Genomic DNA, 27,408 nt, shown 5'->3' with positions numbered 1-27,408 from the left:
TTCTTACGATTTTAGTCTTCATGCTTATATCTTTAACTCAACCATATTTTACTTTTGTGAAACATGTAAATAGGGCTACTGTCAAGTTTATTTTTCTCCAATCTGATTTGTAGGGAAGGGGTTTGGGGAGATATTTTACCTAGCTACAGCCCTCTAGGAACACACTCCTTTTTGGCATTCACACGTGCTCGGCATTGTACATATAGTGCGCGATTCTATCTTCAAGAGAGTTTTAAACTCTCGATTTAGAAAAAAAGAAACTGGGCATTAATAACGCAAGTGGCTTGCAGAGCCGTCATTGCAACGCCCTGCACGGCGAAGGACAAGAGGCCAGAGCGGAGTTTGAGAGCCCGATGCCACGCCCACTTTCTAACCTCTCGCGACAGTTGTACGTCATCAGAGAGCGCCGGTGGCCGGGGCAGTCGCGCGACCTGCGTAGAGTGAAACTGCGGTCGGTGGTGCTGTCTCACCCGTGAGGCAGAGAAGCCGGAGAGTCCAGCGCCCTGTGGATCCTGCAGCCCCCGGCCTCCCGCCACCATGGAGTATCTCATCGGCATACAGGGCCCCGACTATGTCCTTGTCGCCTCCGATCGGGTGGCCGCTAGCAATATTATCCAGATGAAGGACGGTGAGAGGAGGCAGGGGAGGCCCGGCCGGGCCTGGGTGTAGGGGCATCCGGGAGGAACTTCGCGGGGTGTTGGGTGAACACTAGAGAGGGCCGGGAGTCGGAACCCCGCCTGTCCTGATCTGCAGTTGCTTATTTTTTAGAATTGGGAGACTGGCAGACAAGCTTAGGGCCTTAACATTCGCTCCTCCCAAGCCTCCCAGGTCAGTGCTCTGCTCTGGCCTTCGCTAAAAGCGTTCTAGGCGAGAGTTTCCCAAGGGAAGTCAGTTTTTAAGTGTTGAAGCCCCTGCGGAGCGTCAGGCTCCCTAGACCCAGAATCTCTGATGAATTTCCTGATGTCGGTACTAATGAAGTTAGTTTGCTGGCAGCATAAGGCGGGATCCTGGGGAGAGTAAGACTGTGGGACTAGAAACTTGGCATTTCTCTTCTGCTGCCTGTATTCTCCTGTGTCTCATCTCAGATCCTCCTTTTCCAGTTTTCTAGGGCAATAACTGTCGCGTTTTTCTTATATTTAAGTAGTCGGTGGAGTTTGGAGACCAGAGCCCTGTCACTTATTTGCTTTATCACTCTGCATAAGTTATTTCACAGTGCCCCGATTTCCTCATCTGTTAAATCTGGGAGCATTTGAGATCTTGCTTCCTGGCAATTGCCGTCTGTTTGGCTGAAATAAACTCATAAAATTCTCTTTTAAAAAATATGTTAAATCACAGGCTTGGGAAGATTGAGTGAAAAACTTTTGTGCAAATGCTTAGCACAGTGACAAATACTTAGTAGTAATAATACTAAGCACTTGTGTACCAAGTGCTGTTTTAAGCAATTTACATTAATTTCATTTAACCTTTTGAGATAAGTACTATTATATCGTCACTTTACAGATGTTAGTTTTGAGGCGTAAAGGTTCAAAACTTGACTAAGACCAAAAGTGGCATAACCTAGGTTCAAGCCTACTCAATTTGATTCCATATCTTTTGCACATAACTACTATACATACTGTCTCCCCATAGTCAGTACTCAATAAATAATTGTTTAAAGATTTTTGGTTGATGATCTGAGAAATCTAAGAATGTGTTTTCATGATTGACCATAGACATGTTACTTTTGAAAAAGTATTATGCTTTGGCTCAGGTGATTTATTGTTCACTTGACAAATAGATTTTGAGCACCTATGTGCCCTTTACAGTGCTAGATACTGAAGGGATGCAAAGAAGAATAAGATGTGGCCCGTATCTTAAAAGAAATTACAGCTTAACAAGGGACTCAGATATGTGCACAAATAATTATTACACAAGCTAGAAAAGTATGCTGCATAAGAAAAGTGCCATCAGCCAGGCCGGGCATGGCTCAGTGGTTGAGCATCGACCTAGGATCCAGAAGATCGCGGTTCAGTTCCCGGTCAGGGCACATTCTAGGGTTGTGGGCTCGATCCCCAGTCTGGGACATGCAAGAGGCAGCCGATGGATATTTCTCTCTCTCTACTCCCCTCTCCCTTCCTCTCTAAAATCAATTAAAACATTTTTAAAAAAGAAAACAAGGAAAATACTACAAGATGATTTTGTATCATAAAAGATATCACTAGTAAGTATTAGGTTAGGTTTTTTGTTTGTTTGTTTTTGTTAATCCTCACTTGAGGATATTTTCTCCATTGATTTTTAGAGAGAGTGGAAGGGAGGGGTGTGGAGAAACACCAATGTAATAGAGACACATTGATTGGTTGCCTCAGATCGAACCTACAACCCAGGCATCTGCCCCTGACTGAGAATTGAGCCCATGACCCTTTGGTGCATGGGCCAACACTCTAACCACTGAGGCACACCAGCCAGGGCACAGTTGATGTTTAAAAAACACTTTGGGCCTTGTATTAAGTTCATTTCAGAGTTGAACAATTCAGCATTTTAACCTAGAGTTTTAGCATTTCTTCTAAATGTGACATAAATGCTTTGTCAACAAGCTTCCCCCCCCAAAATAAGAACAGCTTTTTTTCTTATTATGAAAATAGTGCAAATTTATTAAGTAATGTTTTCTTACAAAAATGTTGCATATTAAGTATAGACATTTTACAAAATGCTGGTAAGCAAAAAGAAGGAAATAAAAATTGCCCATACTTTTGCCATTGGCACGAACTTCGATGCCAGTGACATCTAATACTCTTCTGGTCCTTTTTCTTTGCACAGATACTCCAGCTATAGTTGAAATTTTTTTCTTTTTTTAAGCAAGTTTGCAAACTAACAATCTTTTTTTGTGTGTTTTTTTTTTTAAATAAATATGTCTTTATTGATTTCAGAGAGAGGAAAGGAGAGGGAGGGAGAGAGAGAAACATCAATGATGAGAGTCATTGATCAGCTGCCTCTTGCATGCTCCCTACTGGAGATTGAGCCTGCAACCTGGGCATGTTTCCTGACCGGGAATCAAACCAGGATCTCCTGGATCATAAGTCGATGCTCACCCGCTAAGCCACACTAGCTGGGCCAAACTAACAGTCTTTAAATCTCCGTCGTCTATAACAAATGAAAATGTGTTTGTTTAGGGGTTTCAAAGCAATAAGTACTATCTACAAGCACAGTGAGTGAGTGCGTGTGTGTGTGTGTGTGTTTGTTTGCAAAGTCTAAGCCATATTACTGGTACCCACAACTATCAAGCATTGATTTTTAGAGAGAGTGGAAAGGAGGGGGGTGGAGAAACACTGATGTGACAGAGACACATTGATTGGTTGTCAAATACTAAAGTATTTGACCAGCATTTTGTTCTTTAAATCCTATTAAGGGATTTTGATATTTCAGAAGCTTTCAAACAGGAAGCATGTCTCCCAGGGAAGATTATTCAGCACTATTTGAAAATGAAAAGTGAAAGTGAGAGGAAGATAGGGAGATTTAATGTTTTTCTGAAGCTGAAGGCTGAATTTGGAGTTTTCTTCCTTAGGCACTAATTGCTATCTGAATATTTATCTATCTAATCTGAATGAGTCTGGTTCTGCTAGATAAGATTAGAGTATTGGGATTTTTGAGGTGTCTTTAAATAGCTTAATGTTTCAGTATTTGTTAGAATTTTTGCTTTGGCAATTATTTTAATTTTCTCTTTGCTTTGGAAATGGAAGTGGTTTACATTTTAAGGTGATCTATATTCTCAGTTTATTTTTTTATTGAGATGGCTTCTTAATTTTAATTGTGGCACCATTCCTTTTTATATATGCTTTTGTATGTGTATAAATATAATAACTAACATTTGTGTTTGTAGAGATATTTTAGGGCTTTGTAATCATGAGCCTACAGATAATGGGCCTTCACTCAATTCCTTCAGTTTTTTTTTATTGGTCTGTTCTTTGCATTTCAAATGCCTTTAAATGTTTTCGACTGTATTTTCAATTGTCAGCTTTCGTATATAGTCTCCAACAGAAATTACTATTAATAAAATATGCTGATGGTTGTAACATGGAGAGGGAAAGAGTAATTAGTACAGTTGCCCATTAAAGTCTTCTAAAACCAGTGATTAGTCAAATTATTCAATGTAATAATAGATAAGTATTTATATATTGCTATATAATAGCAAATTTCTGATAAGGTAATTTCTAATACTGTGTTCTTCTTTGAGCAGATCATGACAAGATGTTTAAGATGAGTGAAAAAATCTTACTCTTATGTGTTGGAGAAGCTGGAGACACTGTACAGTTTGCAGAATATATTCAGAAAAATGTGCAACTTTATAAGATGCGAAATGGTGGGTAATACTTAGAATGTAGTTTTGGTTGGTTTGTTTTTAACTTTGAACCGAAAAAGAATATTCTCTACTGGCAGTTCTACACGTGAGCGAACCAATATGGTCATATTTTTGAGTCTTCCTATTTGTGAAACCTTACTCAACCCTTCTGATCATAAAGATTTTCTATAAAAACTCAGAAAAGAGAACCATTATAATTATCTCCCTGATCTCTAAAATGTAATTATAATATTAATGAATAGTGTGTATGAGCTTTGTAAACTTAAAGCTCTGTGTAATTATAGGAGATTTACTATGTCATAGAAGAGTTGCCTCTCCAGTAGGTTTTTGTGTAGGAAGATAGATTTTTTGTGAGATGTTTTGTGAGTTCTCTCTGGGGCTAACGAACTCTTATCCACTGGAAACCTCCCCATCAAATAATATTAGCCGCTAGTCCTCTGATCCAGGAATGTTTATAGTGATGTTTTAGCAGAAAGAGCCATACTTTCAGTTACTTACTTCACCATTTAATAACGGTTGTACACAGCACTGGTATAATGTGGAGCTGTGAAGGGACTTAATTTCAATATAATCATATGACTAGATATCCATTCATGTAGTGTTTAGGCAGCAAATTTAGCACCATGTGCTCAATTCCATAAGTACTTTTGCAGGCCTCATCTATGCTAAGCACTCTGCCTAGTACCACAGAGAGTCCAAAGATGAATGAGGCTCAGTCCCCACCAGTCAGGAACCTAAAGCTCATGTGCAGGTTTAAGCAAGTTTAGGATATTTTAAGAATTATTTTTTAAAATATTTTTTAAAGTAGTGGTTCTTATCTTTGCCTACGTGGCAGGTGAAGGATGCCGGTAATGTCTCTGAACTGTAGTGGATACAACAGTACTTCACCGTCTGTCCCCAGAGAGGAGGAACAGTAAACAGGAGTTGAGAAAGTTGGTTACATGGGTGTTGGGGTCTGAAGTCTGAGTAACACAAAAATCCTTTATCGTTAAAATCACCCTTTAAACCCCTTAAATCACCTGTCAGGTATAGTTTTGTGTGTGTAACTGTACATAATAGTTCTTTTGCATGTTAAAGTTTAAGAACTGAGCTAAAATAAGGGAAAGAGAGAAATCTGTATGCAGATGGTCAGGCATCAGATGTTTTTGCCTTTAAGGTAACTGTCAAATCCTTAATTGTGTTTAGGAGATTAAGTGGAGAATTGGAAGGTATTCCAATTGTGGAGTTGCTTCCATTATGATTTAATATGAACTAATAGACTTGTGAGGCTGAAGTTCATTAATGTATGTTATGTGTAAGCACCTAGCACAGACCCTGAAACATAACTGTTCAATAAATATTTGTTAGAATTTTAATCTAAATTTTACCTGATATGACACTGGTGTTTAAAATGTTGCAGGGAATAACCTAACCACATGCCTTCTTTCCAAACTGGCATTTTTTGTGTGGGTCCACTGAGTTGTGAGTCATTCTTGTGGCTTTTGGTACTGGTCCAAAGCTGGTGCACTGTTAAATGCACATCTGATGCCATTCCTCTGGGCTGTACTTTTATTGGCATTGCAACCTTTTTTAATGGTTTTGTGCTTGAGATACTCTTTTTAAAAACATAGATAGTAATAGAAACATTTTTTTTCCTGTGGCTTATACTTTTGAAAACCATATTATATTTCTTAATAAAGTTACTTTTTTTCTTTTTTTAAAAAAGAAAATCTTATAAAGTGTAACTCTGAAGCTCTTCTAACTCCCAGCCTCTGTTTTCCTGATATCTTTTTTAAATAAAGAGTTGGCATCTCAAGACCTCTTTCTTGGTTTTTTTCCCAACACCTGTGTATTTGTACTTCTTTCCTTCTATAGAGGAAACCACAGTCTGTTGTTGAATAAATAGCTTAAGCAAGGCTGTTAATTTGATCTCACCATAGAATAGTTAAGTCTTACCTTGGTTCTGTTTTGTGGCCAAGAATTATTGTCAATACTAACCAGGTATTTCACAACTGTTAGATGGGGAAAAGGACAAGAAGACTATACTCCTCGTTCTGTGTATTTTATGTACTCTTGAGTGTACAAAAGGTGGTAGATGGTGAGAATAGGAGTAGCAGAATGATTTGGGGTACTGCTATTCCTTCTGCTTTACTTTAAGTACAACTGTTGTGTCTCTTGTACCAGGTTATGAATTGTCTCCCACAGCAGCAGCTAATTTCACACGCCGAAACCTGGCTGACTGTCTTCGGAGTCGGGTAAGCAATATAGCAGGCAGCTCTGGGATAAGAGCAGAAACATCTTCTGTGCTTCTTTTATATTCCATTGCACACATGAGTAGTATTTTTGCCATTTTTTTGCCTTCCTGAGCCCTTCCCATTGCTACTCATTCATTATTTAGTCTCTTTGGACTTGTTTTCTCTTTCTGTCTGGTTGCTAATTAAAGCCCAGAGGGCAATTATAGCCCAGAGAACTTGGATGGTGCATACCAACATGAAGGCCTGTGACAACCTTTTAGAATTATTTTCAAAGTGTTTTCATGGAAACCATGTTTCTTAATTAGTGGAAGTGAAATCTTGAAAATAATAATAGAAATTTCATCTTGAGATTATCTGTGTCTTTCTATGACCGTTCTTGCCAAAGCACACAGAATTATTCCTCCTCACTTATTCTGGCCTTGTTGTTATCTTAGAGCTATCTTTTTTCCATCAATAGCATGTTAAAAGATGCAACATTAAGTTAGGGATTGAATGTATTAAAGATTGTGTAGGATGTGCCAAGAAGGTTCATATGATTGCTAAAGGTGTCTGTATTCCCTTCCCACAGGGACTAAGTAAATAGAGCCTTACCATGTGACCTTACCCCAGTGCCTATTTACTCACCTATGAAATTGAGATAGCTTCCTAACCCCACAGGAGTGCTAGGAAAATGAATGCTTGTAAATCATAATATTTAACATTCATATGACTTTTGCCCAAAGCGTTTTGCTTAATAATTTAATCTATTCACTATTCCACTGAGACCTATAGTCACTAATTCTCTGTCACTGATAGGGAACGAAAGGCACAAAGTGGCAAAGGGACTAGCTCCAGGTCACATAGCACTTCAGGCAAAGCTACACTAGTGGTGCCATGATTAGTTGACTGTTCTGCCTTACATCAGCTCCTTGGTTTTTCAGTAGTGTTTCTAAAACATCGGTGCTGTTTGTATTTTTGGTCAGTGTAGCTTCCACTTAGTCTGCCGCCATCTTTAATCTCTGCTAAATAATTTTTAATCACTGTTTGTATTTTTTATTATGGTTATAGCTTCATCTTGCTTAAGCTGAGTTATGACAGAAATCTAAACATGTACAGGTGTTATTTAACTTAGTACAGATCTTTAAAGCATTTTATTTTCTAGTGCCTAATAATACTGGATTTAGAACTTCTCAATAAATAGAATCTCTTTTTCTCAAGGGGCTTGTGCAATATGAAGGATCATGAAGTTTAAAAAGAAGCCAAAGACATGATGGATTGGGAGGAGGAGACAATTTTACATACTTTATTTTATCCGGGTAAAAGGTCAATGGCCTTTTCTTGTTCACTACTTCATGAGAGAGGAAATAGGTCAGATATGACCTTTCTTGCTACCAGAAGTTCCTATAGAATTCAGTAAAGAGTATGCTGTGGCTCTCTGTGTAAAATATGCCTCTGACTTGTCGGGCAGAACTGGAATAAGAATTCCAGCTTTGGGCACAATAGACACTTTTTCATAAATGTTACACATTAAGTGAATTAAGCTCCTTTTATAATTAAGATAAAAGTGACAACGTGCTTCATGCAAATGTAGTGAATCCAGTTAATCTCCTAGCAAAAATGTTTGATGTCGTAACAAATAAATATTCCGTATAAACAGTGACATGGAGCTCTAGTAAATATGACTACCTCTACCTTGTGTTTCTGGGTCCAATCCCTGCTCCCCCACTTTTTTATCAAAATAGGTTATTTGTTCTAAAATATGAATTTACATTTTAGTCTTTTTATTCTGGGGAGAAAAGCAGTGATAGTTTTTCAGTCTTCCTGATAAGTGCAGAGTCACTAGGTTTGGTACATTTACACAGTCACACCAGTTAGGACATGAGATTTATTTTGGATTATCACGCATAACTGTTTCTATAGCTGAAATTTAGGTTTCCAGTTAGCTCTGTGTGTGTGTGTGTGTGTGTGTGTGTGTGTTTGGTGGTGGTATTTGGTTGGGAGGACATTTATTTATTGTGGAGTACATAATCTTATGTAAACTGGTTCTTTAAGATGAAGGCAGGTTAGCATGGTGGTTAAGTACAGTTTCTGGAGTTAGACTGCCTGGGTTTAAGTCTTTGCTCACTGATTTGCTAGCTGTGTGTCTTTGGACTAATTCTAAGCTTAATTTCCCTACTTACAAAATAATAGCACCCACTTCATAGAATTATAAAAATTAAATGAGGTAATCATGCAAACTGTTAGCATAGTGCATGGCATCTACAACTAATTACTAAATCACTTGTTTTTATGTTGGTGTGGCTGTTTGGGTGAAGAAGCAATTCAATAGCTGTAAGTTAGTTTCCTCTGAGAGATTCTGTGTTATACTCTTTTAGTTTAACTGATCTGCTAGTAAAGGGAGGAATATAAAAAAATTACTGATATTTATAGGGAAATAGAAATAAACCAACATTGATAATCTGTTATGTGCTAGGCTTTGTTCTAGATCAACACAGCCCTTTATGGTATGGTAGCCACTAGTCATATATGGTTATTTAAATTTAAAATAATTAAAGTTAAATAAAATTTAAAATTCAATTTCTGCTTGAGGGTCTCCTGGACTTTGAATGAGAGGTAAACTTTTGTTTCTTTAAAAGAATATGGTTCCTCATTTACAGTAGCCACTTTTCAAGTGTCCAGTAGCCACATGTAGCTGATGGCTACCATATTAGACACTGAAAATAGAGAACATTTTTATTGGCAGTCTCTTAATGCTATTCTAGATGGTTGTATTTGTGGTCTTATTTAATGCTTATTATGATACTAAAATGAGTGTTATTCCCATTCTACTTTCAAGGATACTAAGGTTGGTTTATGGAGAGGTTATTTCTCTTACATGTCCAGGTATACCAAAGGCACATATATAGCCCATAAAAGGCTGAGGTAAGAGTCTAACTTCAAATACTATACTCCTTTATACTTTCTTCTGTATTAGTTACTGAGCTAATCTACAAGTATGTTTGTGCATTTGGGAAAGCATGAAATGTTCAGTTCTATTAAAATACTAAGCTCTCGGCCGGGGGGGCATCTATAATACTGTCAACAATAATAATTTTTTTAAAAGCCAAGCTCTCCACATAGGATTATGTAGATAAGGTATAAATATGTACCCATTGTAGGTGTTCAATAAATTTGCCGAATAAGGGTATTCATACACTGGAAAGGAATTTTATTAATGTGCTCTTAATGAATGAATGTTACTTCTCCATGTAAGAATTAAAGATCTAAGATCAGCGGGAAGAGATGAAAAAGACATAGACTGGGAGAAAAATCAAAAGCCTTCAGTTTAGTTTTTATTTCAGTGCATGTGTACATTTAAGTTGATCTGCTCTTGGTTAGACCCCAAAGAGCAGAAAAAGGGCTTATTAGGCTTTTGCTATGGGTTTGACTCCCCAGTTTTAAATATTTATGAGGGTGGTTTTTTTGAGCATGGGTTTTAGAGGTAAATATGCCAGAGTTTCAATCTCTTATCCGATACATACTATTTGTATAATCTTGAATAATTATGTTTGCTGAGCCTTACTTTTTTCATCTGTTAAGAAGATCAAATGTGGCAAATTATAAGAACTGAGAATTAACCATTGGTTTAATAAAATATATTTGGAACAAGTGAATGATACCTCCCCAGGAAATGGTACATAATAAGTGACTCCATCACTTAGGAACTGCTATTTGGATTTTTAACAGGATTGTTTTGAGAATTTTGTGATGACTTTTAGGTATAGTTCACATGTTTAAATTCTCCTTATGATTTGATTAATGGGCTGTAGAAGGGAGAGTGATAAGCAACGGGGCTATTTATTGCTTGAAATGAATTATGTGGCACATTTGGTGTAGCTCATTGAATGCCCTAAAATTTTCTGTTATTATCTATCAACAGCTCTATTTTATATGTGTGGAGACTGAGAGACTGAGATATGAAGCAGTGAAATCCGATATCCCTGGGGAATGTCGAGTCTGTGGCAAGGCTTAGAGCAGCGATTTTCAGCCTTTTTCATTTCATGGCACACATAAACTAATTACTGAAATTCTGCACACACCAAAAAAATATATTTTTTGCTGGTCTCACCGAAAAATAGGTATAGTTTTGATTCATTCACATTGGACGGCCAGTGTTGTGTTGGCTATTGTCATTTTTTTATTTGACAATCTAAGGGAAAAGAGGTCAGTGCCTCTAAGTAGTCAGGGATTGCATGTTTTAAGAATTCTTGCGGTGCCCCAGTATGCTTCTTGGAGCACAGCTGTTGAAAATTGCTCGCTTAGAGCAGAATGCTGGCCTCCGTGGTGTGTAATCTTCAGAGCTTTACTACTGCTACTCACTGGCCAAAGTATTTTCATAGCACTTTTTCTGAAGTGTTGGTGAGCCTTTAGTAATTTGTTTTTTTTATAGGGCTATACTTATAAATGCTTAGCAAATAAACAATAGAAATAATAAGTTGGAAGAATATATCCAGCCTGGGGTAGTGGTTTTCAAACATTATTCCATGAAGCTGCCTCAGGAAACTCACCAAGGAAGGCCACGGTCGCAAAACTTTAGCTTTGCTTCTTATAGATCAACTCCAACTTTTTTCTATTTTATATATTGGGATTCCACTTATGATTTTATTTGAAACAGTGGCTTCATTGTCCCCTTCCCACCAAAGGTTAAAAATTAGTGGTACAGTTGAAAGAGCCCTGCTCTAGGAGTTAGCACTATCTCTCTTGCAAGCTAGTGGAAAACCTTGGGAGAACGAAAGAATTTGATTGGATAATTTTTTATAGTTTCTTCTGTCCCTCCACACAGTATGATTTAAAGATCTGCTGTCAAGACCATAATCAGGCTTGAATTTGCTTTTTCAGTGAAAAGGAAAGAATATGTAGGAAAGAATTATTTCAGGTATAGCATTTCCAGAAGTGACCATGACTTGTCCCAGGACTCTGGCCGGAATTTGAGTGTCTTTGGTTTAGTTAGTAGGCATGTATAGTGTGCTCCTGTCCTAGAAGAATCCTGTTTGTTTGAACCTTCTATTCTGACCCCTCGAGTTACTGTCCTTTTGCTTTTGGTGGCTGGCACAAAGACATCATCTATTTATGTTGGTCTAGTGAAGTCATGTGACCTTATGAACAGATGGCCCAGGTGAAACCTTGACTTTTAGGTCTTGTCCCCTAAACACTATCAACCATTTGTTACATGTGATTAAAATATCACTAACAAGGGTAATTTCACATGCTGTTTGGCAAATGTGGGTAGCAGGATGTGACATGACACAGCACTGCCTTCTTCCTCCATGTGCCACCTCCCTTGAGGCCTTATCTCCCCTGCTCGGCCCTGTCTCACCCATGCCCAGGCTTGCCTTCCAGCTCACCTGCTCCAGATGGGCGACACAGTGGGAGGACACTGGCAAAGGCAGATGTGTTTATTTTTCCGGAGACAAAATGTTGTGCTGCTGCAGATGGCAGTGCCTTGGAGCAAATGGCAGCCTTTGACACTGCTGCCACACAGCCTGGGCATCTTGACAGACAGAGCTGGCTTACTTTTGGTGATGGGGAAATTGAAAAAAGAGAATCAAGATGTTCATCATAAAATTCATGGAATTTAGAACAAGTAGCAGTTCTTGTAGTCCTGGAGAGCAGTTTTCTTTCCCACGAGACTGCAGTTAGCTTTTCAGCTAACTGTATTTTCACAATGGCCAAAAATTATGTCTGTTAATTATTTTTGACTCCTGGCCCTAATAAAACATAAAGTAAAACTGAAAACATATGGCTATGTTTAGGTGGATATTCAGTAGTATTGCAAAACACATGTGCATCCCAGGTCACATCTCATAGGAAGGAGTCTCTTAGGATTGGGGGTGGGCCGTGTCTGCCCCGTTGGAGATACTGTTCTATTTTTAGTGGTCATTTTGATTATCCAAAAGCCCAGGGACAGATGTGCCTTGAAATTGAGATGCCTTGATTAATATGACAATACTTTGTGCTTATAATGTTTTTCTACCAAGAAGAGTAAGAATTCTGACAGCTGCCCTTTTAAGCAGTTTGCTTATACTGTTGTTAGGGCTTGACTAAGTCCATTAGGAAGACAAAGACTTAGATGTGGAATCATTATACTTTCTAGTCTCTTAAGAAAAAATAGGTTAAGAAGATTCTTCTTTGAAAGTTACTGGCTTTATCAGGAAACCTTTTACTTCCTTCTTTTTAAAAAATATGTGCTGTTTTTCCCAGCCCTGGTGCTGATAGAGTTAGGAGTTTGCAGGTGTAAAGTCCTCCCCCTCCCCTTCCCCATCTCTCTCCAGGGGGTTGTATGTGAGAAGGTGTTGCTTTCTCACTCAGAGAGCATATATGTGCTACCCTGTTGGATGCCTGCTGTGAGCAGAGAGAACCCCTGTTCTAGTTGAATGGAATGAGGCTATTGGGTGACTGGGATTGTGCAACCCCATAATACCAAGTTTTCCCTTAAAGCATCTTTCCTACCCACAATGGAAGTGGAGCAATATAGGTAATTGGTCTAAATTTGTATTCTTTTGAAACTTACGTCTTGGAAATTATGTGGTTTCCTATCAAGATTTGGTTTAAGCCAGGAGCAGTAGAGTACTGTGTCTGCTTAGTAAGAACATGCTTTTATTTTTATTTCTTTATTTCTTTATTTATTTTTAATCCTCTCCCAAGGATATGTTTTTATTGATTTTTAGAGAGAGAGGAAGGGAGAAGAAAGAATGAGAGAGAAACATCAATGTGAGAGAGAAACATGGATCAGTTGCCTCCCATATGCACCCCGACCGGGGACCGAACCCACAACCTAGGTATGTGCCCTGACTGGGAATTGAACCTGCAGCCTTTTTGGTGCACGGACGATGCTCCAACCAGCTGAGCTACCTGGCCAAGGCAACAAACTTATTTATTAACTCAGAAAGCTGCATCATCTCTGGTGTTCGACATTAATAGATACTCATGGGCATATTTAGGATGTATAACTTAACATAAGCCTTGTGTACAAAGCATGGCTTCTGCACTTGGCTTTTTGAGAACTGACTTAAAGGTGTATGGAGCCTTAAATTTTCCCTGGAAACTGCCAGCTCATTAAAAAAGGAATTCAAGTGGCCTTGTTGCAGACATGGTGTTGTTGGTTTTGCCATTGCACAATCAGCAATTTTATTTTGATGTTATTTGGAGAAAGCAGTATTTTTGATTAGCAAGTAAAATTAATGTAGAAAACAAATACTGTGTTAACTAGTTGGTATAATAAGGCATCTGTGCCATGTTGCATTTCAACTCATTAAATTTCTAAACTTCTAATTACGATAACATTACAACTTTAATAGGAGAGCCGTTCAAACTTGGGGTTAGTCATGGCTTTAGAGAAGTAAAATTTACAGAAATTTTGAAATTATTGAAAGGGAACTTTAAAATGTAGTTTTGCTAAAAATTAAAATATACGCAATATTTATTTATTTATCTATTTATATTTGCTCCTAAAATTCAGATTCAGTTGACATTTATTGGGCACCTACGACTTACTAGGCCATCTTCCAGGAACTTTAACACAGTGAGCACTTTTCATTCTTCACAGCTATCAGGCAAGCAGTACTATCCCTTACATTTAGATGGGCCACTTGAGGCTCCCAGGCCAGGTGACTGACTATCTTGGGTAACACAAATATAAAGTGATAAAGGCACATTTGATTTCAGGTCTTAATTGCTTTTTTCACAAAAACACATGCCTATCTTATGATTTACGGCATTTAAAATCATAGTTTACTCAAATAATTTAAAGGGCGTTTTAACTTTAAAGTTTAAAACGTTGGTTGTAAATGCAGGAACATTCCTGAACTTAAGTTCAAGAACTAACCATTATAAAAATTTTTGCCAATGTGTTAAGCAAAAACATTTGAACATAAGCTAATCATTATTAAATAAAAATGAAAGCAATTTTTATATTGTGATTTTTGCATCTGCCAGCATCAAACAGGTATACCAAATACACTTTCAGAGAATGACCTAAGGCAGAGAAAAGAAAAAGGAAACCTTGGCTAGATAGTCTCACTTTCAGAATAATGCTGCTTCTTTTTTTTATTTTTTTAAAAACATGTCTTTATTGATTTCAGAGAGAGGGAGGGAGAGAGAAACATCAATGATGAGAGTCATTGATCGGATGCCTCCTGTATGCCCCACCACTGGGGATCGAGCCTGCAACTCGGGCATGTGCCCTGATCGGGAATCGAACTGCGATCTCCGGGATCCTAGGTCGATGCTCATCTGTTGGGCCAGAGTAATGTTTCTTTTACTTTGTCTTGGGCTTCTGAAAATCAAAGATTTGCTTCTTTTGAGACGTATTTGCTTCCTCTTTTTCTCACTTTAGTTTGAGAATTTATAAACATAGGCCAGTTTGGTTTTTAGTGCTACAAAAGATAAATGTATCTGAAACAAGAGAAAGAGAAGCAGGCAGGCAATTTAATTTAAATTCCTTGTTGTGAAGCTCAGTATAGTATTCCAATTCTGATCAGTCACAGAATTGCCTTCCAACTTCATAGGTCCTTTTTTTCCAGTTTTGTTCTCTGAGCGGCAGTGGTAGATAACAGGACTGGCCCCAGCATGTGATCATGGAGAAAAAGTCGTTTCTTCTCAGCTCCCCAGAACTGTTTTCTTCAGCTTACAAGTAAACAGTTTAGAGGTTAGCCTCCCAGCTTCATCTGCCTTCTGTCACTTCTTCACCTGCTCCCCAGACCTACCGCTCCCCCTTTCTCACTCACATGCTCCTCTTCATACTGAAGCACGTGCACCTCCCCTGACCCGCTGCAGTTCTCTTGTATCTCTGCCCTCGTCCATTCCGCCACTTTGCCAATCGTTCTCCCCTGAATGCACCTGCACATTTCCAAATGGCTAACTCTTAATTGCCAATTAAGACTCAGCTCAGCATTCTTCAGGGAAACTTTCTCCATACTTCCCCACACACGTGCATCACTCTCAACTTTGCGTTCTCATGACAACCTAGGAACACCTCTGCCGTAGTGTCCTCTTGTAATTGTTTTCTTCACTGCCTTCCACATGTAAACACAGGATTGTGTGTTTGTGTGAATAAAGCCTTCTAATTGGCTGACTCCTCATTCAGTCTCATGATTTAGGCTGTACACTGTTTTCTCTTTCCAGCTGCCTCTGGACAGCTCAACTTAAGCTCATTGGGTCTAAATTGAGTTTTTTACATTTGCTCTACCACCTTCCCCTTATTGAGATTCCTTTTAACAACTCTTTCTCCCTCATCCTGTAGTCTCCTAGTTAGTAATTCCTGTCAGTCCTACCTTCTGAATACATCTGATATTCCATGTCTTCCCCTCTATCCCACTGCTTCGTAGTGTTCTAAGACATGAAAAGGGCTTGGATTGGCAGGAAGGTAGGGGTAGTTTTCACTGGCTCCTGCAGGGTTTACAGACTAAAGTTTATCTTCTTTGGGAAGCCAATGACAGTATTCATCCCAGTTCCTCTCATTACACTCCTCTCTCTCTGCTTGCTGCTGAAATCACCTAATTCACTAGGTACACATGTCCCGTATTCACCACCACCCAGACAGTCCATGTTTCTCTATGTTTATTGGCTTCACATATGCTGTTTCTTCCATCCAGAGTCCTTTGTACCCCTGTCTACCTTGTGAGCTCCTTCTGGGTTCAGGTTTCTATCTTCATCACTTGGCATAATACTTCTCACAAAGTAAATGCCAAATAATACGTATTGAATCTATAATATATTCACATTCTAAATGCAAAGTGAAATTGACTGGGGTGTCTGTCCATTTCATCATTATCCTGTGTTGTAGTCTCAAAGAACTCTCACAGGACTTGGTTGAAGCCTTTTATATACTGTGTACATTTATACTTAAGGCATAGTCACTGTTGTTATTAGGAAGAAAAAAAAAAGTGATGGATTTCCTTAAAAAAAGACTGTGTCACAGAGGATAAAGTCAGTATACAAATGATTCTGTATTGCTTAGGCATTAGGGATAGATAATTCTCCCCCAGCCCCATCTTCTTCCATAGAACCATAATCTTTTAGAGCTGGAAAAGGTACCTATTAGGTCATGGGGACAGTTGGAAGTTGCTGAAATCTTTGAGATCTTTTTTGCTTGAAATAATGAACATTACGAGTTATACCACCAAACCCACCTAAAGCAAATAGTGGTAAAATTTGTTGGTTATTGGGTACAAGTTCTTGATTCAGAGTTCAAAGCACCAGTATAAGAAAATAATAATCAATCCATTTTATTTGTTAAGGAACTTGAAGATTTGAGCATTGGCAAAGCAGTTAAAGTGTTGGTATCTATTTATCATCACATGTATTTATTGAGTACCTACTATATGTCTGACATAGTTTTAGATCCTTTGAGAGTCATAATGGTCTGGTGGTAGACCTGCCCTTTCAAAACTTAAACTATTATTGGTCATATAAGATGTGATACATGACATAGAGAACAATAGATGCTGGTATGCAAAATAGTACATTTTGAAATATTTGAGTGTGAAACTGACATTTACATATTGAATCATATTTTCACACTAATTTCCATTTTGTGGAGGCAGCATGGTTTCCTAGAAAAGCATACAAGACTTGGAATCAAGAAGTCTGAATTCTGGTCCTGACTCTAACATGAATTAGCTGTGTGGTTTAGAGCAAGTCTCCTCTTTGAACAAAGTCCCCACATATGTGAAAGAGATATTGGATAAGCTAATTGAGTTTTTAGATCCCTCTTAACTATAAACTGCATTTTTGTGAAATAAGTCTCAGTGGCAAAGATGGAATTATAAGCAGCTATGATGATCGGCCGCACTAAAAGAAATAGCAGATACTTCCCTTCAAATCTTAGTCTTTATTTGGTGTATTTACAAGTCTGTTTATTAAAACACTGTCACCACTAGACAAACTCCTTTGTCCCATTGATGGTTGTGCATCTCCTTCCAAATTATTGACCCTCGACGAATGGAAGTGTGCTTCACACACTGCTTAATGTCCAAGGTGCAGCACATTGCAAAAGAAACTGCACTATTCTCCAAGGCACCTCTCAGCGATGTCGTCCTATTCAATTAGAGGTGGCAAAGGCTGGCCAGGCTCCAAAGGAAGACTGTCAATTCCTCTCTTTTTCTGTGTCCACGCTCTGCAGGATGCTTCCTCACGCCCACCTCTCTCCCCCTTGCTGTGACTTTGGCTTCCGCCAGATGTCACACTGCTGCTTGTCACCACCCAGACTCTCATCACTGATTTTGTTGTTTCAGTGTATTTATCACAACTGTTTTCTTTAGCTGTAAAATTTATGGAATTTCACACTCTTCTTAATCACTACAGTGTTTCTCTTTCATGAGAGAGGAAATATGCAAGGAGTTGTACGCACAAGAGTGGGAGGGAGGGAAATGTTCCATTTAACTTAAGGAAAGTTTGCATGTGTGTGCCATGTACACATCCCGTTCCTGAATGTACAAGGGAACCAAGCTCAAGTGTACAAAGTAGAACTGAGCTCAGTTCTGCAGAGCTCAGAGGTACTTGGGAAGTCCATTTCAATCCCGGAAAGAAGTGCATAAAAGATGTGCTTATTGACTAATTCCTTCGGCTTAAATCATATCCCTTTTAGCAGCCAAAAAGGGTGGATAATTTTATCCACCCTCTGGGGAACATCTTCATAATCTTATTATTATCTATTCAGATCTGTTAAATAATGTAGTAAGATCCTAAAATGATGGTGGTGGCAGTAATAATGGTGATAATAATTAATCTGTATTATTAGTGTGTAACAGGCATTATATAGAGCACTTTACATTTACTTATTTAAACCCTGCCACAACCCTATAAGTATGTACACTGTTTTTTTTTGGGGGGGGGTTGTTTTTTACTGAATACTGATTCAATTTCATTAGTAGTTATCGGTCTGTCCATATATTCTGTTTCTTTATGACTTAGTCTTGGAAGATTGTATGTTTCTAGGAATTTATTCATTTCTTTCAGGTTGTCCAAGTTGTTGGCATATAATTTTTTTTAATTTTATTTTTCAAATATAGTTTATATTCAGAATTATTTTATATTAGTTTCAGGTGTACAGCATAGTGGTTAGACAATCATATATTTTACACAGTGTTCCCCCTGATATTTCCAGTACCCACCTGGCACCATACATAGTTATTACAATATTATTGACTATATTCCCTGTGCTGTACTTCATGTCCCCGTGACTATTTTGTAACTACCCATCTGTACTTCTCAATCCCTTTGCCTTGTTCACCTGGCCCCACAACCCCCTCCTGGCAGCCATCTGATGTACCCTATTCTTACCCTGTTGTATAGATGAGGAAATCTCAAAATGCCTTAAAGCTCTCCACTTTAAAGATAAGTTTATGTCATGTATTTTTTTTAAGGGAGGAAAAGATACCACATTTGTCTTCCCCTCACTTGTTAAAAGAGGCAAGATTTTGGTGGTGCCGTATTTTAGAAGGTAAAATTCATTTTGAATTCCCAGGATGGTTCATTTAATTTTTTTTCTTAGAATACAGATACAACTTTAAGCACGTGGTGTTTGTATTGCAAACTATTGCATTGGACAGAGAGTGTCTCAACTAAATGTTTGGATTCATTTATCAGTCATTTGGATATTTAGGTTTGTTCACAGTTACATAAAATAATCAGCCCTGGCCTTTGCTATGGAAGATGCCTAGACATATAAGATAGAGTTTCCCCCCAAGGGGACCTGTAACCTTGTTTTACTACCTAGGTTTGCCACCTAAGCAGTTGAATAGTGGAGACAGGCAAAGGCTACTATCATGCACAGAAGAGGGATTACTTTGTAAAAGAGGATTCTGGCAATTTAGTCATGATTCATTAGTGTTCCCATTTCCTCAGAATACTTGACAAATTCTCACAAAGTATTGATCATGGGGAAGAAGGGCTGGTGAAAAAGTAGACAGAAAGAGGCTTAGCCCTCAGGGTGGACATATCTGTAGGCAGAAACAGCATGAAGGTACTTAGTAAATGGTAATTTACTCTCCAAATTTGGATGTAGGATGTTTTTGGTTTTGTTTTTCCAGCCTCCCAGAAAATCTCCATGTCTCTGTCTCCATGCCTGTGTCAATCTCAAGATAGGTTAGAGTGGGTTGACTATAAAGCAGACATGCTCTGAGTGTTAATGCTTATGAATGCCTTTGACAATAAACACCTTAGAGCCCCTGAAAAGAGTCTGGGAAGGAGAGAGGAGGAAACTATTATTTACTTCATTTTACCCTGTGTCCTAGGCCGTGTCCTAGGCACTTTTTGTAAACATCTCTCCGTATCCCTTTATGAAGACATATATGAGGAGTTTATCTTGTATTTCAGTGCCAGGAGTAGATGGGCTTCTCCTGACTACTTACCCTGTTTATTTCGTGGACACCTAATATCATAGATGATTGTGTTTCTCAAGTAGTAATTTTAGCATTTTTTGAGTCTTTACTGTTTGGGCACTATGCTTATCATTTATATGCATTATCTCTTTGAATCTTCACTGCAGCCCTTTTGTAGTAGGTATTATTCCATGTTTTCAATGGAAACACTAAAAATGAGAGATTATGTTAAATGACTAACTTTCCTAAGGCCACACATCTGGTAATGAAGCCAAATTTCAAAATCAGGTCTAACTCTGCAGTGTAGCCCATCTGTTTCTTCTGAGATATTTTTTATGTTCTTGTTTAATTATAAATGCCTGACCTATATCCTAAATTTTTCTTAGCAACCTCTACGTGGAGGTAGAAAGAGGACTCAGGAGTTGAGCAAAAAGCAACAACATGTGTATATAGAGAGGCTGGCGGTTGGTTTAAATTTGAACCAGTTCTCAAAAGTAGGACCTATCGCTTTCTGACAATTGTTTAGTGGTTTTCTTAATCTTTCCTCTTGGGATACTAGGCATTAGCCACATATATTAAAATATATATAATGCATTCTGGTATGATTATTACTCATTCAGGAAATATTTATTGAGCAAATACTATATGCTTATACATCATTGAACAAGCCAGACATAGTCCTGCCTTCATGGAGCTTTTAATTGGTATAAATATTTGAATTAGTGGGTTGTGTCTAAACATACTAAGTATTTCCCTAAACACATCACAAGCAGTCACATGTGTGTATGCTGTAAGACTAGCACAAAATAGAATGGCTTAGAATTTTTCTCATCCTAAGAAAACACTAATGAATCAAGAATATGATGGAATTAGCAGTCAAGAAATTGGTAACTATGGTTTAGTCTCTTTGGAATGTCATGATTCTTAGAGGAGCGAGAGAGTGACAATAGACAAGACTTTATTTGAAATTTTAAAAAACTGGTGTGAAACAGATCTTTGATGGAGCATCGTCAGAAGAATTTCAGAAACTGCAAGTTGTTACACAGATGTATTGATTTAATTAGTCTAGATAACACCATTTATTTATGCTTAAGCATCTCACACGTGCAAAAGTTGGTAATTTGCAGTCACACAATAATTTGTGAGTTATCTTCTGTATCACGTGTTGTAGCTTCTGAATACCAACTTTGACAAATGTGTGTGTCAGATGCTTAAGAAAAATAAATGATATTATATAGAGCAATTAAGCAATACAGTTCGCTTTTGGAATTCTGTTGACATAGTTTCATATGAAATCTTTAGGTGGTGACTTTTAAAATGACATTGTTTTAAACACAGTTTAATCTTATAGTATGGGCAAGATCCTCATTGGAGACAGATCATATTTGAGTTCCGCTGGTTAGGCCTCTGGATATCTGGGTGGATCCTTAATATACCATTGCATCTTGATAAAATTGTTTTGGTTAACCATACAATGGGTGTTTTGGCCAGTGAATGAAGAAGAGTCAAGTTATTCTCTTAGCAAAAAGATGAACTTACTTTGTGATAGGTAAGAGACTGTATTATTAAATCTCTTAGAGAGGGAAACCTGTTAGAATCCCTATTCTCTCTCTCCCTCCCTTCATTCCTCCCCCTTTGCTATTCTAATTTTAATTATAAGAACACCAAGGTATTTTATGTTTGCTTCATTTTACAGTACTGTTTTCATACTTTGTAAAATGCTATTAGTTATACTGTATATTTTTTTATCTTTAGCTCATTTAAACAGTTTTGTTGTTGTTTAAAGAGGTAAGCTATCAAAAGGAGCCTGGAGTATAGCTAATGTACTAGGAATTTACGTAGGCTCTTTTCTTCCAGAGTTTGGGTTCCCTCACCTCTATTATTTTTTCTCACCATACTCCCTAGAAGATAGAAAGGGGAAGAATTAATTAACTCAGTTTTACACATAAGGAAACAGAAGCTCATAGGGGTTAAGTAAGTGTCTTGCCTAAGGTCAGATGTACTAAGGACATAGTCATAGAATTCCAGAGCCTGGCAGAGTGTAGCATACTACCCACTGGGAAATGTGATAGGCAGGTAATTATTTTCTCAGAAGACTTCACTACTGCTGGTCAATTCTTACTCCTTGGAGACTATCAACCATCTTATCCCCAAGGCAGAAACTTGTTTGCAGGTTACATCTTCTCTGTAATCTTGGGGAGATGTTACTTAGCACAGCTGGCTTGGAATTTCAAATAAATATATTTTTTCATGTGTTCTTCTAACATGTGTTTCTTCGGGTTGCCAAGTGCTCATGTTAACCAGTGTTCAAAGAATGTAAGATGTCACTTTTGTGACCATTAGCTATTATTACTTTATGCTGTATAATAGCAGGGCATAAAGGTATTCAGTTTCACTTAATTGAATACATAAGTTTAGGGATAAGTACGTAACCCTGGGCAAGACCTGCTTACTACCTGCTCACTGAGGCAAATGCAAGAGGAAAAACACATTTTGCAGAGGAAAAGGAAGCCATGTAAGATGGGAGCCTTGCTGCTGATGCCTGGGGGGAATAGACAGACTGAATTTAACATGGAAAATGGTCCAGCTGGTGCAGAAAAAAAATAATCCATTTGGACATGAAGAGCAAGGCAGACTTAGGGTTCTGTGTAGGAACTCATATTCTGTTTGTTGTTTTTTGTATTCATGGACTTCCATTATTATTGTGTGCATTATTAGAAGTTTAGTGATTTGACTTAAATATTTGAGACCTACTTCCCCAGCCCAAGAATTGTTTCTTTAATAGTCAGTCGTACAGTTAACCACTTAGGATTTTGGTTCACGTGCTCAGCCTGAGCCTATTTATTTAGGATGATGTGGTTTGGGCTGCTGCTTTCTTTAGTCTGTGGCGTGACACTCTCAAAATTGTGTATGGGCTTCAGCAATTAGGAGAGACATAAGAACACCCATGCTTTGCCTTTGAAATGCTCTTGTAGCAGGTTCTGGTCCAAAGGCTTTAAGAAGAATGCAGCTTTTTCATACACCCTAAAGTGCTCCAAGTGTTGTTCAAAGAAAACAAGCTGACCTCCCTTAAACTCTTACCACACTCTAGGTCCTTTAGGTTTCTCTATATCTTTACTTCCATTATGATACACATAGTTGCTACTATTTTTTTATTCATCAAGACTTGGAATGTTCCCATTTGCCATGGGAAACGATGTTGGTGTTCCTGCTTTGACGGTCACTTTGCCATGCCTTTCTTTTGCAGACCCCGTATCATGTCAACCTCCTCCTGGCTGGCTATGATGAGCATGAGGGTCCAGCACTCTACTACATGGACTACCTGGCAGCCTTGGCCAAGGCCCCTTTTGCAGCCCATGGCTATGGTGCCTTCCTGACTCTCAGTATCCTGGACCGATACTACACACCAAGTAAGTTCCAGCAATCTAAGTAGGGAAAAGTCGCAGAGCTCTCTCCTCAGCTGCTTCCTGGTTTTGTGCACTAACCCTTGGAGTTGGGTGGCCAGGGCTTGAATAGAGGAGAGATCCTGAGAAGCACATTCAGGTACCCTCTGGAGGCTTTCTCCTGTGGGTCAGTAGGGTTTTTGAAAAGCTGATAAAAGTCCCTCTTTTACCAGACAAAATGAGATATTGCATGTGCATGTGTCCAGAGATGGGTTTGGTTTTGTTTTAAAGGGGGGTTGGAGTAGTGATTAAAACTATAATTTTTCTGTTTCAAAAGTTCAATTTTTTCACTCATTTTTCCTGCTTTGTTAGCATCTCAGCTATAGAGAATGAGCAAGTAAACCAAGTGGTTTGTGTGTTTGTTTTGAGCTTGTGAGGACGAACAGTTCCCTAGCATGACAGCTGAGGATTTTTTTGCTTAAATGTCAAAGGTTTTGAAGGCCACAAGTCTGGGCCCTTTCCTTGGTTCTCATCACCTAATGGCTGCCCCCTCCTGCAGGATAAGGCTCGCTCTCTACTTGTCAGTAAATTGTCAGCTCGGCAAAGCCTCTGACACAGGAATGCTTTTGTGCAAAGTTCTACCTTCTGACCTCAATCCCAACTTTGACTTGAGCCACTGTGAGCAATAGTTATTTGGGAGTCTTAGCTTTCACAGGCTATAGACACAGCACAGATAACCACCTCGCTCCTTACATTCTGTTCTTCCCTGTCAGTTGAGTAAAAATCTGGCTTATTCATTCCTTTTTTGGTATTGCCCTCTCACTCAACCTCAGCCTTGCCAGAGCTCCAGGCCACATCCTGAAAAGAATTAGCCTGGCCTCCTAGTGACAGTTTCTTGATTTGGCATCTGTCAGTAATACACTGATTTGCCCACCAAAATAACCACCAACCATCCCTGAAGCCTAACTGTGTAATATGTCATCCCAGTTTGACATGCCCATAGACAGTTCCTTTGGCTCCTATTTTATGAGAGTCTCAGCCTCATCCTGTGAATTCTCTTTCCTTTGTTAAACTGAGACCCAGCTGGGAAAGTGAGGCTAAAACTCTGGCCTTGTCCTCCCTTTCCCTGATTTGCAGCTGGCTAGGGCAGATGGAACTGGTTTAAGCCCTGGTCTAAAGGGATGTTTGGGGATGAGTTGGGGGGATGGGCTATAAAAAAGAGGCAGGCCGCTGGACTTCTCTAGAGGCAGGCCCCAGCCATGGGAGGCAAAATTCCGTCATGCTTACCCTTCTCTGTAGCAAATCAATTTGCAATGGCTTGTGGCTGCCAGAACACTGGGTCTAGGGCACCCTCAACTGCATATGGAATAAGTTTATTGCAAGCTAGAAGGCGAGGCATTTTTTTGCCTTTTCCGTTTGTGTGACATGTTGACCTGAAGAAGTTTGAAACAATAAAGTTGCAGCGGAGAGTTGGGTTTAATGGCAGTACCTTGAGTGAATGCGTGGCCTCTGTGCTCTCTTCCAGCTATCTCACGTGAGAGGGCAGTGGAGCTTCTCAGGAAATGTCTAGAGGAGGTAAGTAGCTCCCATGGGATTCTTGAGGACTGAACAGAATGTTTTTTCTCTCTCTTTGCCAATATTGTTCCCATTTTTTCTGATCCTTGCCAGAAGGTGTAATAAATACTCACTAACCAGATGTGAAGTTGCTGCCAAGGATAGAGTTTGGTGGGTAATAAGCTTAGTTTTTCCTCTCATGGGTCACCTCCTCATGGATGTCAGTTTTACAATTTAATTACTTTTCTTTTTGGTTCATCCAGACCAGTGGTTCTCAAATTTTAGCATGGATAAGAATCATCTCAGCAACTTGTTTTAAAAATCAGACAGATTCAGCCCTGCCCCCTTCTGACTTGCTTGTCCTGGTGTAGAGCCTGAGAATATTTTAACTAGCAGGCCCAGGTGATTTGGCTGCAGGTGGTAAATGGGCCATGCTTTAAAGAACTGCTGCCCTAGACTTTATACCTGCTTTATTCTTGTGCCACCTGGAGTTGCCATACTAGCTGCTCCCCGTAACAGTCCATGAGTCCTGGGGAGAAAGCCTCCCCCAAGAATTCCAGAGGCCATAGAAAGCAACTAGGAAGCTTTGGGCAGAAGGAGAGAGTAGCCTTTAGTTTATGAGGCCAGGAGCATGGACTGCACCCAGTCTAGTACTACTACTAAGAGCCAGAGGCCTTGGGGTATGAAGGGCGGATAGGGAGGAAAAGAAAGCAGCTCCCTTAGGCGTTTTCATTCTTTTACTGTTCTTGTGGCGTAAGGATTAACTTGAATTCGTAGTCTAGTGAGAGAGTAGGAGCACAAGAGCGGAGGGAGTGTGTGCCTTGGACGTAATGTCAGTTTGCCTCTTACACAAGCCTGTCATTTTCAGCCCACAGTGCCCCCTTCTTCCTCTTGTTTGTGAATCCCCTTCCAAAGCAGAAGCTGAGAATAAACTCATGTGTTTTTCTTAACCATTCAGCTGAGAGGCCATATTAGTCTGGCAGCCCCAAGTGTTGCAAGGGACTGCCAAGAAGAAGCCACTGGAATATTAAGTGCTTTGATTCTTCATTCCTCATAGATCCTAAAGATGATCATATTAGAAACTCACATTTCCTTATTGTCACCTCTTCTTAATCTTGAGTCTTGTTTCTGGACAATAGGAGTCATCAGCAGAGAGGACTCTGGAAGTAAATTGGTTGTTGGTGCCCAGTTCTCAGCAGTAAAGGAGATGGGAAACATCAAGGGAGGGAGAGCTTAGGCCTGGGGAGGTGGACATTTCTGGGATATGCTCCTAGGGAAGCAGATGGAGAGCTTTGTGCCTTCTCTATGTAGAGTATAAGTGAAGTATCCAGGAAGGGTAGCCACAGGAGCAAAACCTTCCTCCAGCTCTGCCCCTCAGTAATCTCCAGCCAGGTTAGTGGGGCTGTCTGCTTCCAGACACATAGACCATGCAGCTCCTTTGGAACAGCCTCTTAAGCAGAGTCTTAGGAGATGCAGAGATGTTACTTTAATAGACGGGTCAGTGTGGATTGGAGGAGACAGAAGCAGAGTTTGTTCCTTCCCACCACCCCTCCAGCTACACACCCAAACACACACACACACCAGGTCCTGATAATATGAGTGAGTGACTGGAGCAAACTGTTGGGCCTAGGAGTACATTGCTTTGGTCCAAAGGTTATTCCTAGGGCAATCACTCCTTTGTTGGCTTATCACCTTGAGACATATTAAAAGAGAAGTCTGTGTTTACCAGGCTGATTGGTAGAAGCCTGGGGAATAAAGCATTGAATTGTTTCATTCTTTCATCAGCTGACCAGAGACAAGCTCCCAGCGGCATCTCGCAGTTCTTGCTCACTACCTTCCAGCTTTCAGCTGCAGTTTGGGCTTTCTTTGGTGTCCTACTACCAATGGCCCCCACTGGAATATAAGCTCCACAAAAGCAGGGATTTTATCTGCTTGTATGCCCAGTGCCTCAATCAGAGCCTGGCCCATGGGTAGTTCTTAAAAAGTGTTTGTTGACTGATTTCCTTCATGTCTCTCTACAGCTCCAGAAACGCTTCATCCTGAACCTGCCAACCTTCAGTGTTCGAATCATTGACAAAAATGGCATCCATGACCTGGACAACATTTCCTTCCCTAAACAGGGCTCCTAACATCATGCCCTCTCTCCTACTTGCCAGGAAACTTTTTTTGATCGGCTCCTTTATTTTTTTCTACTCTTGACGTGCACTCTTGATAGATGGTTAATTCAGAATAAAGCTGACTATGGATACATTGAGCTCTCTGGTTTGAGTCTTAGTTTACCTGACATCACCTCAGGAAAGAAATGGGGGAAGGATTATCTGCTTGGACTTTTGGCCAAGACTGTCTTTCCTCCTGTGCCTTTCTCTTCACTGATGTTCTAATTGCCCATTAGCAGCTGACAGCCCCACATTCTATTTCACTGCCCAGCTTCCTACCCATCTAGATCGTTCATATATCATGCTGGCTAATGTCTTATTCCTTCTAAAGCAGTGATTCTTTCTTCCCCCTAAGCTAAAAAAATTTTTGATTACTTGATGTGAATAGGTATTGCATGCACTTAG

At 39.3% G+C, this 27,408-nt stretch overlaps 1 protein-coding gene across 1 annotated transcript; it reads left to right on the top strand.

The window, feature by feature from the left end:
- The first annotated feature begins 499 nt into the window (after nucleotides 1-499).
- On the top strand, nucleotides 500-27,101 carry PSMB2 (proteasome 20S subunit beta 2). The gene is made up of 6 exons (XM_016218274.2): nucleotides 500-628; nucleotides 4,214-4,336; nucleotides 6,500-6,570; nucleotides 23,158-23,320; nucleotides 24,819-24,868; nucleotides 26,869-27,101. The coding sequence occupies exons 1-6, from the start codon at nucleotides 538-540 to the stop codon at nucleotides 26,974-26,976; spliced, it is 606 nt and encodes a 201-aa protein (XP_016073760.1). The 5' UTR covers nucleotides 500-537; the 3' UTR covers nucleotides 26,977-27,101.
- Nucleotides 27,102-27,408: the final 307 nt, after the last annotated feature.

Source organism: Miniopterus natalensis, chromosome 9 (assembly GCF_054644295.1).
Source record: "Miniopterus natalensis isolate mMinNat1 chromosome 9, mMinNat1.hap1, whole genome shotgun sequence".
NCBI classification, from domain to species: Eukaryota; Metazoa; Chordata; class Mammalia; order Chiroptera; family Miniopteridae; genus Miniopterus; species Miniopterus natalensis.
The sequence above is the reverse complement of the archived record's forward strand: the minus strand, read 5'-3'. Positions and strand labels throughout refer to the sequence as shown.

Coding starts and splice junctions, on each gene's coding strand:
- PSMB2 (XM_016218274.2), top strand. CDS start 538: ATGGAGTATCTCATCGGCATACAGGGCCCCGACTATGTCCTTGTCGCC. Junction 4,337..6,499: donor ACTTTATAAGATGCGAAATG/GTGGGTAATACT, acceptor CTCTTGTACCAG/GTTATGAATTGTCTCCCACA. Junction 23,321..24,818: donor GGACCGATACTACACACCAA/GTAAGTTCCAGC, acceptor GCTCTCTTCCAG/CTATCTCACGTGAGAGGGCA.